Raw genomic sequence first — 14429 nt, forward strand, 5'->3', positions numbered from 1 at the left:
ATCTGGACCCAAGCCCAAAGCAGAAACAAATCCCCAAGTCTCTCTGTGGCAAAGACTGCTAGTTATCTTCTAATATCTGTTTTTCCATTTTTCCTTAGTAATAGAAATTTTAGCCAGAGTCATGGCTGCCCCCAAATAAAGTTGGCATTGCCCAGCCTCTCTTGCAGGGACATATGGCCAGGTAACTAGGTTCCTGCTCTAGGATGTAAGAAATGTTTTATATGAATCAGACCTCAGGAAGTATCTTTAAAGGGTGAGGCATGCCTTTCTTTGCCCTTGCTGTCAGCCATGATGCAGACATGACAGCCAGAGTTTGCGTAGCCAGCCTGGACTACCAGCTAGAAGTTCTGCTAAGGATGGCAGAACAGTAAGGCAGAGGGAAGGAACCCAGCTCCCTGAAGAATTATATAGTCATCTTACAAGCCCCACACTGTCTACTTTTAACATGTGAAAGAAATTAATTTCAATGTCTGAGCCATGCTGCTTTTGGTTTTCAGTCGTTTGAAACACAAACTAATCCTGAATAATACATGTGCCCTCAGACAGAACTCTGCCTCTCATACTCTCTGATGAGGAGCTGGCCTGGCAACCTGAAGTTGTAGCTCCAGTTACGCTAACAGTCACAGTTCCCTCTTCCCACAGGTCACAGGGAGGGAAAGGAACACTTCCTTCCACAAACAGGCTGGGTGTTACTAAGGTGCATTCAAGGACAGAGGAGTGTAAACCTTAACAAGAAGGTGGGAAAAGAAAAAAAAGGGAGCAGGGGGACAATCTACAAGTCTATCAGGAGAGACATGTTCTAGAGACATGTGGTCAAGAGAGGCAAACCCTTCCAAATGGAGATCCCATCCTGTAATCAGGAGCTACTTCTTGGGATGTGTATGAATGTGTAATGTACATGCCTTTTTAAAAGTCTCCTTGTTTTTAACTACAGAAATATTCACATTTCATCTTAGTATCAAAACATTCAAACTATATGACTGGCCGGTGTTGCTCAGTGGTTGAGTGTCGAATCAGGAGGTCAGGGTTCGATTCCTCGTAAGGGCACATGCCCAGGTTTCAGGCTCAGTGCCCAATAGGAGGTGTGCAGGAGGCAGCCAACAATGACTCTCTTTCATCATTAATGTTTCTATCTCTCTCTCCCTTCCTCTCTCTGAAGTCAATAAAAACATTTCTTTAAAAAAACAAACATTTGCCCTTGCTGGTTTGGCTCAATGGTTAGAGCATCAGCCTGCAGACCTGAAAGGTTTGATTCCAGCCAAGAGCACTAACCTCGGTTGCAGGCTTGATCCCTGGCCCCAGTTGGGGCTCATAAGGGAGGCAACCAGTCGATGTGTCGCTCTCACATCGAAGTTCCTCTCTCTCTCTTTTCCACTCTCTCTGAAAAGCAATGGAAAAAATGTCCTCGGGTGAGGATTAAAAATAAAGAAATCAATAAATAAAAAAATAAACAAAATTTTTTTAAAATTCAAACTATATATAAGGTTAGAGTACAAGGTCTTTGAACAGCTATGGCCAGGACCCAGTCCCCTTAGGCCTATCACACTCAGACATGAAAACTGTCTATTCATAGCAATGACTGACCAAAACAGGGGCTTACTACCTACTCAGAACCCTGCCCAGGCCCAAGTTCAAGACAGCAAGAGACAATAGAAAGCTATTCAGGTAGCACAGTGTTTCTTCACTCCAGCTTCACCCTTGATAAAATTCCTCTCCTTCCTCTTTCTCCTCCTCCCCACTGTAGGCCTTGCCAAACAAACCTTCAGGGCAATGGAGTCTCAGCTCTGAGCAGGCCTCTGCTTTGATGCCACTATGTCAGTGCTGAACTGACTTCCATGTTGAAACCTTCACAGCAAATATTCACCAATGACGTGCATGAGGTTACATAACAAGCAGGATCCCACAAAGATAAACGTACTGACAATACCTTAGCCAGAAACATACACTTCTGCAGTCAAATCAAATGCTCTTACAATGCTGGGCACCTGGCCAAAGAAGAGATCTAGGGGCCTCAAGAACTGCCATTTTCCTCTACAGTCCCATAAGTGAGTAAGAGTCCCTAAGCATACTGAGTTCAGTCAACAGCCCAAGGCACCACCCACCACAAGAGTCCAAGATCCCAGGACATGTATGAGCAGAATGCTTGTTTAGGACAGAGTTTCTCAACCTCAGCACTACTGACATTTTGGGCCAGGTAAGTCTTTGTAGGGTTGGGCTGTTCCATGCATTAGAGAATATTCAGCAGTACCCCTGGCCTCCACCAGTTAAATGGCAGTAGCACCCTTTCCCAGGAGTTGAGACAACCTAAAATGACTTCAGACCTTGCCAAATGGCTCAAGTCTGGTTGAGAACCACTGCTCTAGGATAATGAGTAGCTAAGGCAGCCTGAAATCCAAAAACAGCTGCTTGGATCTCCCTGCCAAGTATAACCTAGGATTGGGGGGCAGGGGGGACGTGCTGCCAGAAAGCCAGCATCTAAAATAGCAATGCCTTCAGGGGCCAAGAAGGTAATACAAATGAACAATGGCAAGAATGTCTGGGTATAAAATAGAAGGGAGTAGAGGACTAGAATGGACTAGAGACTATTGTGCTCCATTTAAAGGGAGCAACCACTATTCAAATGCAGCTGATTGTGTCAGGCAGGAATTTGGGTCCAAAGTTTTTATTTTTTTCTTTCTTTTTTTTTTTTTAAATACTTTTTATTTTTTTAATATATCTTTATTGATTTTAGAGAGAGGAAGGGAGAGGGGGAGAGAGAGAGAACCATCCATGATGAGACAGTCATTGATTGGCCGCTTCCCACATGCCCCCGACTGGTGATTGAGCCTGCAAGCTGGGAATGTGCCTTGACCAGGAATCGAACCCGGATCGCCTGGATCCTAGGTCGATGCTCAACCACTGAGCCATGCCCGGCCAGCGGTTTTAATTAAAACTTTTTAATTAAAAAGTTTTTAGAAATTATGATTTTTTTAAAAAATATATCTTTATTGATTTCAGAGAGAGGAAGGGAGAGGGAGAGAAAGATAGAAACATCAATGATGAGAGTCACTGATCGGCTGCCTCCTGCACGGCCCCTGCTGGGGATTGAGCCTGCAACCCAGGCATGTGCCCTGACAGGGAATCGAACAGCGACCTCCTGGATCATAGGTTGATCCTCAACCGCTAAGCTACCCCCGGGAGGACAGAAATTATGATTTTTCAAGAGGAAGGGTTAAGTCCTGATTTTCAAATGTTGGCAAGTAATTAAAAAATATTTAGAACACTGTACAGGCCCAACAAATATACCTGTGGGCCAAGTTTGGCCCATGGGCCACCAGCTTACAGCACTGCCCTAGAGCTGGTTATAAGGAGACCACCTAGACCCTTCCTTCTAGAAGAGAACATTAATTGTATAGCCTGACATGGTTATAAGCTCTTTAGGCAGTCTCCCAACCAACAACTTGGACCCTTCTACTGCCTTCAAGACTAATTTAATCCTACTATTCTACCCAAGCCTTACCCTGGATTCAGTGCAGATCTTTGGTTTTTCCCTAATTAAGACCTCATAGGTTTCTTCCAATTTGTGTCTCTTGAACCCAAGCTGCTCTTATTGCCAGCCCTGCCCAAGAGGACTCCCTCCATCACATCACAGTTCTGCTGGATGATCCATCAACCTAACTCTACGCCCTAAATTCCAAGAAGAAAAGTAAGCTGAACCCTAAAGCCTAGTCGGTTAGAATAGGACATAGTTTTATGACTTGTCCCAACCTCTGACAAGTTGCTCGCCCTCAGGCCTACATTATAGAAAAGCCTGGGTTTCTGGGACAGGAGATTTACAGGAATTCAGATTATGAGAAATCTGGGTACAGGTACATTTGAATAGGAGAAGCTATGAGATACCATGACTTTGCATTTCTAAGAGGTGAGGTTTTTCTTCAATCAAAAGATTGTGGTGTGGGGCCCTGGCCGGATGGCTTGGCTGGTCAAATTGTCATCCCATACACCAAAAGGCTGAGGGTTCGATTCCCAATCATGGTACATAGCTAGGTTGTGGGTTCAACCTCTGGTCAGAGAGCATACTGGGTAACATATACAAAACACAAAACAGCCCTGGCCAGTGTGTCTCAGTTGGTTGAGCACCATCCCATGCACCAAGAGGTCACCAGTTTATTTCCAGTTAGGGTACATGCCTTCATTGCAGGAGGCAGCCAATCGATGTTTCTCTCTCTCCCTCTCCCTTCCTCTCTCTCTAAAAAAAGAACCCAAAACAGTTTCTTACTTTAGACACAGGGATTTCTCTTGTACAGAGTGGGGCAAACGTACATTTACAGCTGTTTGTATGGAAAATAATACAACTAATAAATAATAATATAAGAACAAACTCCGTTTCATGTACTCACAACTGTAAATCTACTTTTGCCCCACCCCGTATAATTCTATCCTAAGAAAATACTCAGAAACTCTGAAAATGATTTACACACAAGATTCCCACAGCAGCAGTATTAATGTTATGGAGCACTTACTATATGCCAGGCAGAGAAGTACTATACATGTATTGATTCATTTATTCCTCACAAAATCTTTTAGATAGGTACAATCAACATTCCCATTTTAGCCCGGCCAGCCATGGCTCAGTGGTTGAGCATCGACCTAGGATCCAGGAAATCGCAGTTCAATTCCCGGTCAAGGCACATGCCTGGGTTTCGGGCTCAGTCCCCAGTTGGGGACCTGCAGGAGGCAGCCAATCAATGACTCTCTCATCATTGATGTTTCTATATCTCTCTCTCCCTCTCCCTTCCTCTCTCTGAAATCAATATATATATATAAATTCCCAATTTACAAATGAGAAAACAGAGGTGAGAGTTAACTAACTCCTCCAAAGTCAGCAGCTACTCAGTGGTAAAGCTGGAATCAAACTCACTCTGCATGAGAGCCTGTGATCTTAACGACTATACCACACTGCCAGTAAACTACTTAATGTGTCCCTAAACCATGTTTTCTAGGAATATTTATTTAATTAAAAAAAAAATTTCCAATTATAGTTTACATTCAATATTATGTTGTATTAGTTTCAGCTGTACAGCATAGCAGTTAGACAATCATATACTTTACAAAGTGTTTCCCCGATATTTCCAGTACCCACCTGGCACTATACATAGTTATTACAATGTTACTGACTATATTTCCTATGCTGTACTTTACATCCCCATGACTATTTTATAACTACTAATCTGTACTTCTCAATCCCTTCACTTTTTTCACCCAGTCCCCCAACTCCCTGCCCACTAGAAATATTTGATTAAAGGGATCAAATATTAATTATTTTTAAAGCAGTATACAAACCACAAGGAGTATATCTTTTCAAGAAGTAATTTCACCAGTCATTTGGTCCTGAGATAAAGGGAAAGGATGGGGGTGGGAGAAGTTTGAATCTGCTTGTGGCTTTTGGTGCCTCACATTCCTTCCACTCTTGGCTGTCTCTGAGTTCTGTTCCCCAGTCTATGTGACAGGCTGGTGCATGTCTTATATTTGTCTTGTAGTTGAGCTCAAGGGTACTTTTTTTTTTTTTGAGAGAGAGAGAAAGAAGGGAGAGGGATAGAGAGATAGAAACATCAATTGGCTGCCTCCTGCATGCCCCCCCATTAGGGACGGAGCACAAAACCCAGGCATGTCCTCTGACCAGGAATCGAACCAGTGATACCTCGGTTTATGGGTTGAGGCTCAATTATCGAGCCACACTGGCCGGGCACTTTTTTTTAAATTTGTTTTTACTGACTTTAGAGAGAGAAAGGAGAGGGAGAGAAACATCAATGAGAGAGCAAAACATCGACTGGCTGCCTCCTGCACATCCCCTTCTGGGAGGCAAACCCACAATCCAGGCCTGTTCCCTGACCGAGAATCGAACCTGCAACACTTCAGTGCTCGGGACGAAGCTCAACCAACTGAGCCACACCAGCCAGGGCTCAAGGGTACTTTTTAAAAATGATAAATATGCACAGGAAAAAAATACTGGAAGGTTTTTCACATAAATAGAATAGTTGTCTGGGAGGTAAACTCATGGGTGATTTTAATTCTCTTTTTTTTCCTTCTAACTTTTGCATTTTTCAAACTGACTATAAAGTCTATGTATTACCTTTTAATTTAAAAGACACACACACACTACTTTAAAAATGTTTCCTGCCCAGCCGGCGTGGCTCAGCGGTTGAGCATTGACTTTATGATACAGGAGATCAAGGTTCGATTCCCGGTCAGGGCACATGCCCTGGCTACAGGCTCAGTTCCCAGTGGGGGGGGACGTACAGGAGGCGGCCGATCAATGACTCTGTCTCATCACTGATGTTTCTCCCTCCCTCTCTCTCCCTCTCCCTTCCTCTCTCTGAAATCAATAAAAATATATATTTTAAAAAATAATAAAAATTAAAAAAATAAAAATGTTTCTTCTTCCTTGGCCAGTTTGGCTCAGTGGTTAGAGTGTCACTTTGTGGACCAAAGGGTCTCGTGTTCAGTTCCTGGTCAAGGGCATGTACCTCATACCTCAGTTGCAGGCTCAATCCCTGGCCCCGGTCAGGGAGTGTGCAGGAGGCAACCAATCCTTGTGTCTCTCTCATATCGATGTTTCTCTTTCTCTCTCCTCTTTCCCTCTACTCTCTAAAAAAAAAAAAAAAAAAAAAAAAAAATCAATGAAAAAAATATCTTCAGGTGAGGATTAAAAAAAAATGTTTCTTCTGAAGAACATTCCACAAAAAGGGGAAAAACCCATGGTATACTAAGTTTAGAAAGCAGAGTATAAAGTTATATGCAAAGTATGATGCCAATTCTATGAAAGAGAAATGAAGACACAATTGAACTATTAAAAGTCCTCATCTCTTGATGGTAGATTAAGGGTGGTTTGAGCTAAGTTCATTTTCTCCTTGATGAACGTGCTTTATAATCAGAAAACCATTCCTTTTTTTAGAGAGTTCAGTCAGGCCACAGTCCCCCTGGCCAAACCCTATCAGATATACAACTGAGTACCCACCCTCCCTCCTCCCAGGGCTATCTGTGGAGGGGTTCCCTTTAACATTTGTCTTTAACAAATTCCTTGAAGTTAGGAGGCACAGTGTACTGTACAATCCCTTACTGCTAACTCTCCGGTGCTCTCAGTCTATTTTTAACACTGTGGATAAATTACATATACTGCCAAAGCTTTTGCAAGCAGAGATATGGAAAGAACAGAGTATAATTAAGTGCCTCTGGCAACACAGTGCTAAGGAACACAGGGAATTCTGGGCCACTTCTCAACTAAATAAAACACGAGCTCTGCATGACTGGGTAAATTCACAGTAATCTCTCTCCCTTTCAGTGACTTCACACAGAATCCCTCCTTACCACCTTATAAGAAAACAATGAAAATAAAAAGGGATCCACTGGGATCTCTTAGGTTCTGTCCTCAGAAACCCAAATACAGGGTAGAAGCCACTCACCTGCCTCTCACTGCCCCCAGGAAAGCTTGTTTACAAAGTCAATGTAAAGAGATCTGAAGCACCAATGAGAAAAAGACATTTTGGTGTGGTGCCTGTTGCTTAGAACAAGCTATGGAGTGAGAATGGCAGGAAGAAGTGGCCCTGTGGTTCTGAGGGATAACGTTAGGCTTGGGACCCCCACAACCTAGAGAAGCCGATTTTCTCATTGATGCCTTAAAACTGATTTAAGATAAAAGCTGGGAAGCAAAATAACATTTTTTTTTTTGAACAGCATAATAAAGGCCTCAGCACTTATGTTTTTTTCCTGGGTTAAGTTATAACTAGGGACGATGATTCCAATCAAAACACCTGCAAGACAAATATAAGACATGCATCAACCTGTCACATAAACTGGGGAACAGACCTCAGGGACAGCCAAGAATGGAAATAATGTGAGGCACCAAAAACCACAAGCAGATTCAAACTTCTCCCACCCCCATCCTTTATCCTTATCTCAGGACCAAATGACTTTGGTGAAATTACTTCTTGAAAAGATATACCTCTTTTCCCCCCCAAAAAGCAAAACATGCTGTTCAATATAAAGAACTATTAGCATTATTAAAGTAACCCTCACCCCCACAAATACTCCCCCACTAAGCCCCCAGACTTACATATGCAAGCAGCAGCGAGGAGACGGCAGGCCAGGTATGGGGGATCACAGGTAGGAAAAGAGGGCTGGATGATGTAGTTGGCGAAGGTGATGGCGATGATGGCCTGACTGGTGGGCTCAACAATTAGCAGGGAGGCCCACAAACGGATGAAGGCAATGAAGCCCCCAAAGGCCTCTAGAATATAAGCATAGCTGGCCCCAGACTTGGTGATGGTGGTCCCCAGTTCTGCATAGCAAAGGGCACCCACAACGGAGAAAAGTCCGCCAATAGCCCATATGACCAGCGACAACCCATAGGAAGCTGTGTGTACCAGAACGCCCTTGGGTGAGACAAAGATTCCTGAGCCAATCATGTTGCCTACCACCAGGCTGACCCCATTCAGCAGAGAGATCTCCTTCTTCAGCTGCATAGTTTCTGTGGTCCCCTGAGGTGGCACGCTGTCATCTTCCTCCCTGGGCTGGCTGGCCTCAGGAATGAAATGATATGTGGACGCTGGGCTCTCCAGCTCCTTGGCTTCCATGGCAAACGGTTCCTTCACACCTGTGTTTACTACAGCCTGGCAAAGAACATAAGTATGTCACTCTAAGGCAGGAGCTGGTGAGGCTCTAGTTTAGACATGCAAGGCAGGCAGATTTCCCTGCCTACCTCTTATGTGGGAACAGCATGCCTCACACACAGACCTAAAACCAATGAGCCTGTCTCAGTTTCCACCACAGGACTCAGGGAAATGGAGGTAGAGCTCCACTGCTCCCAAAAAAGACACCGTAAGAGCTCAGGCACAATATGAAGGTGACTTCCAACAAGTACCTGGCTTGATGCCCAGGGTACGCTGGCATTAGGTTTATCCATAGCACAGATTCTCCTTGATTTGTAGTTTCTGCTCTGTTCTTACCGGCATAAAACTTGCTAACCTGCCCTGCAGAGAAGACCACAGTCCCAGTACCAGATTCACAGCCCTAGCCAGCCTGAAAGGATACCCAGGTAATCCTGCACATTCACCTCCACCCAAACATGGGGTCAGTTCTTTAAGGGCACGGAGATAACTTCCAGGGATAAGAATGGAATAACAAACAAAAAAAGAATGGAATCAGTACATCAACTTCCCAGAAGCCTCTCATCTGCTCCACAAAAATGGATGTGCCAAAACCTTGCCTCACTGAGCTCAGCGCAAGGGAATCAGAGTTCCTCAAGAGTGAGCAGTTCTCAGGGAAAACTCCAATCTCCACCACCTCACCCAAAACACCTGCCTTACCTGTCCCCGTCCCCTTCCAGAGTACAGACCAGAGCCCAAGTGAAAAAAGCTCCTCTGGGGCACTAGTAAGCCTTCCCTCAGTCCCAGAGGAGTTGAGCCAGCCTACCTCTGCTGAGGTGAGGCCTGCTGTAAGGAGGCACCACTTTCACTCCTGGCACCAAGCCCACAGGTTTCCCTACACAGGCACACAGGAACATATTTGTTTTCACGTGTCTGTCAGGTGAGTCCAGGCATCCATGAAAACAGAACAAGGAAACTGCTGAGGAGCCTATATTCTCACAAGTCAGGCACAGAGACCTCCTATTCCATCAGACCCTAGCTGAGGGGGGGGAGCCAGGTATTTTTTTGGGCTTCTGACACCAGATGTGTGGATTTTCTACACATCAAGCAATTCTGCAACACCAGCTGGGTGTCCTACAATTTAACTCAATTCTGACTCACTCTACCCAGGGATAGTAACACTCAGTCCCACAAAACTGCCCCCTACCACCACTTCAGATGGCAATTGCAAGTCCAGTGCTTTAGACTGACTGGCTATAAATTAGAGGTTCCTAGAGCTCCCTCCTTGAGTTCAATTAATTTGCTAGAGCAGCTCAGAGAATTCAGGAAAACTTATTCGATTACCAGTTTATTGTAAAAGGTTGTAACTCTGGAACAGCCAGATGGAAAAGATGTATAGAGCAAGCTACGTGGAAAGGGGCATCGAGTTTTCATGCTTTCTCTGGGTACACCTCTCTCCCAGCACCTCCACATGTTCATCAACCCAGGAATTCTCCAAACCCCATCCTTTTGGATTTTTTATGGAGGCTTCATTACAAAGCCTCCATAATGATCAAATCATTGACCACTGGTGATTGATTCAACCTCCAGCTCCTCTCCCCTCCCCAGAGGCTGGAATTAGTCTGAAAGTTCCAACTCTAATCACAGGGTTGGTTTCCTGGCAACTAGCCCCCATCCTAAGAGGATTAGATGCTTTCCAAAAATCACCTGATTAACTTAAACTCGGGTGTGCTGAAAGGAGCTTGTAATATAAGTAACAGAAGATATCCATTTTCCTTTTATTTTTGTTGCTTTGGAGTTATTTCAGAACAAAAACCAAATATTATAACAAAACAAAACAAAACTTCCCCGATGACTCTTATGTAGGAAATCACAGGAGATGTGTGCCAGAAACAGTAGACAAAGACCAAATATATATTTAATTATAACATCACAGAGGAAAAAAGAGATGTAAGCTCATTTCACAGGAAAATAAAACCTAGTATAAAATGGGATTTCCTCAACTTCAGACTTCCATGATGTAGAAAGCTGGGAAAAGCATTACTCCCACTCCTATAACCAGGAAAAGTGAAAAAATCTACAAAACCATAAGTCTTCTGGAAGCCATCAGAGAACTAAGGTTACAGGACCAACCAGACTGAAATTTAAGGAGAAATAAGAACCTCCAAGGAGAGATGCAAGCTCTGGCTCACCTGTGGCAGTGGGAGAATGATGGGATGAAAATCAGGGAAGCAAGAAGAGCTCAGGCACAATCTTTAATGAATTACTAAAGGTCAACTGTGGGTTAGCAAGAGCCATAGACAGAGGTTTTTCTCCACAGGCCTCAGTGGACGCTCATAAGAAATATTAGACAGGAGACCAGAAAAATCCACATACACCCAGACCCAGGAAGACAGTTATTAAGGCTGAACCAAAACAATTTTAGCAAGTACCCAATAGTGGGACTATTGACTCTCATGGTAGACTGCACCTTGAGGCATAGGTGCAGAAAGGTCAAAAGCTAAAAATGGAGCATAAACAGAAAATACCCTCTCTCCAGCAAACCAACCCTAAGCTGCAGGAAGCCTTTGGTGCAACAAAACTCAAACATAACTCACCTCCTGACTCAAACTTTCACATTAACAGCCTAGTAAAAGAGGCGTACCTATTTCCCAGAATTAATGCTATGTACCTTGGTTTCTACTATTCCATATACTATGTCTGGCAATCAATTACAAATTACAAGCAACACAAAAGAGCAAGAAAAACAACCCACTTTATCAAGAGGCAAAGTAATCAATAGGATAAGACTTAGAGATGACCCAGATGTTGAAATTGCAGGGAATTTAAAATAACTATGATTATGTGAAAAATAATATAAACAAAGTCACTTTAACATGTAGTAGGAGCTCTCATCCCAGAGGAACTGCCTTGCACATCTTACTTCTCATACCTTTGGAATGTTAAGACTGGGTAAAATAACCTTTGGACTGGGCCTGCAATTTAAAGACATTCTTTACAATTAGCATTCATTACTATGTCAGCTTATCTCACCTATAGAAATTCCTCCCTTAGCTTATTAACACCCATAAAAATTCCCTCCTTTTCATGTCTTTATTCCCCTTCCCTCTCTCATAAATACCTCTTTGTCTTCACCTCCTAATCTTCTCTACCTGAATCAGTGCGATTGTTTTAGATCTCAAATGCTTGTTGCCTCTTACACTGGCCTTTTATTTTTAGGTTAACAATTAATACATTAAATGATCTCATGGAAAAGTTGGACAGCATTCAGGAACATGTGGAATTTCAGCAGAGAAATGAAAACTGTAAGAGTTAAAATGGGGAAAAGTGAAAAAATAAAACAGAATAGAGCCTCCAAGAGTTGTAGGAAAATATCAATTGGTCTGAGGTAAATATTTTTAAAATATTTTTTTGTTTATTTTTAATTGCTTTAGAATATAATTGACTGCCTAAAGCAGAAATAGTAGCAATGCACTGTGGATTTATAGCGCATGTGAAAGTAAAATATATGCATCAATAAAGAGATAGGAAGGAAGAATTGAGAGTTATACTATTGGTAGGTTTTTATATGTGAAATTATGCAATATTACTTAAAGTACACTGTGGTTAATTAAAGATGTAAATTGTAAAACTAAGGCAACCAATAAAAAAATAAAAGAAGAGGTATATATAATAAGCCAACAGTAGAGATAAAACAGATCATAAAAAAAAATACTCAATCCAAAAGTAGGCAGAAAAAAGAAACCAAAAAACACATGGAAAAAAATAGAAAACAGAAAACAACTAGCAAGACAGTAGGTTCTAATCCAAACATATCAAAAATAACATAAAATGTAAATGACATAAACATACCAATTAAAAGATAGACATTGATAGAGTACCTAAAAATACAAAACCCAATATGCAGTCTACAGGAAGCCCACTTTTTAAAAAAAGACACAAGTAAGTTACAAGTAAAAAGATGGGGGGAAAAATAAACCATATAAATGATAATCAAAGAAAGGCGGAGCAGCTACATTAACATAAGACAAAACATACTTCAGAATAATAAATATTGCTAAGGATAAAGAGGGGTATTACATAATGATAAAAAGATCAATTCACCAAGAAGTCAATTCTAAATGTATATTTCCCCCAACAACACAGCTTCAAAATACATGAAACAAAAACTGATAGATCTGAATGAAGAAATAGACAAATACACAATTATAGTTGGAGACTTCAACACACCTCTCTCAGTCATCAATAGGGCAAGTACACATAAAATCAGCAAGGATCCATAAGACCTGAAAATGGAATGCCCCAACATAGTTCGTGTCTAAGTAGTTATGTGAATTCTAAGAAAAATAAAATTGGCATCTGCAATAGGACTTACCTCAGATGCAGGAGATGGGGGCAAGTCAGGGGTGGTAGACAGACTTCCAACAGGGAAGAAAGCAACAGCTTTGGCTCCTACTATCTACTCAGTATCAGAGCTGTTAGGAACCCTCCCCTCCCTCAGGTACTGTCTGAGGACTTTAGGACCAATTCCAACCTTCTTAGCAGGGCCTTAACCCCTGAGGCATACAGTCCCACCGACAATCCAGTCACACTGAATTACTTGCAGTTTCCTAAATCCTGGATCCTACCAGGCAAACACATCTTTGTTCATACTGAGCACTCTGCCTCTAACACTCTTCTTCTCCCAGCTTTTCCTCAATATCCTGGCTGCCATCCTTCTCTATATATCTCCTTATATCCCTGAAGTTTCTAGTACATGCCTCTGCCTTAGCAGCCACCTCACTCTGTTGTTGCATTTACTTAGCTTCAGTCTCTCCCAACTAGTTTGTGAGTTCCTTGTCTGTTTCAGCAGCACCGAATACAAGGCCTAGGACAGGATCTGTACTCAGTCCATGATCATTGAATAAAAATATAGCAAAAATAGAAAATACCCAGAACAGAAAATACACAACAAACCCTACTGAAAAGTCTAACACCTTGAGCCACCTGGTCCCCAGAACAATAGCAACAAACGCTTAACTAAGGAGAAGTGATCATTCAGAAAAGCCAGTCTAAGAGAGTGAGTGGTTCCTATCATTTTGTCACAGCACATGTACTGTGTGAGATTACCGCGTGAGATGCATTGTTAATCCTTGTCCCCACAGAGAAGACTTGCAGACCTTCTGCAACAATGGGATGAAAATCACTGATACAAAGAGTTCATAATTAACCCACTATCTTTAGGTAAGTAGCCTGGTTATTTGTGGGGAGGGAGGATGCAATAAAATTCTACCAGATCATCTCTGAATTGGTTATCCTTTTGCCTTCAATTTTTATTCAGTTGATAAAAGAAATTGATATGTGAAGATCACACACACTAATCAGTCTCGCACTCTCTTAATATAGTCTTTAAAACCACTGTTGAAGAAAATTTCCATTAAATCATTTAGTGCACCCTTTAAGTTCCTATCTTGAAAAAAACAGTATTAAACCCCACTTGTAAGGACACAATGCAGCTTTCTAACAGGTTTTCATACTATTTTCCCAGCTCCTGCAGCAGATAATAAAGGAATTCGCCAGACCACTAAAATTTTCTTATGAAAATTTAACCATAAAACAATCATATGCAATTTTCAGGGTGGGGGGAGGCGCTTTGAAAGTTCAATTACAAATAATATTTTAGGAGCTGGAGTTAAAAACTCTTATAATTGATGCCTATGGGGGAGAAAATGCTGTTGAGAAATATAGCAAAATCTTAACTCTGGTAAAAACACAGGTGACTTTTTCTTTTTTAAACTTCTCTGAGTTTTATGAATTTTCCACAAT

At 42.1% G+C, this 14429-nt stretch overlaps 1 protein-coding gene across 2 annotated transcripts in view; it reads right to left on the bottom strand.

Moving 5' to 3' along the window:
* Nucleotides 1-14429, bottom strand: part of SLC7A6 (solute carrier family 7 member 6) — a 37832-nt gene that overhangs the window by 21272 nt on the left and 2131 nt on the right. For both annotated transcript variants that reach the window (XM_087827521.1, XM_016200766.2), the window contains exon 2: nt 8093-8648. In XM_087827521.1, the coding sequence (XP_087683647.1) occupies nt 8093-8612 (520 nt within the window). In that variant the 5' untranslated portion in view covers nt 8613-8648. The remainder of the gene's footprint in view (nt 1-8092; nt 8649-14429) is intronic.

The sequence above is a fragment of the Miniopterus natalensis genome, chromosome 18 (assembly GCF_054644295.1).
Source record: "Miniopterus natalensis isolate mMinNat1 chromosome 18, mMinNat1.hap1, whole genome shotgun sequence".
NCBI classification, from domain to species: domain Eukaryota; kingdom Metazoa; phylum Chordata; class Mammalia; order Chiroptera; family Miniopteridae; genus Miniopterus; species Miniopterus natalensis.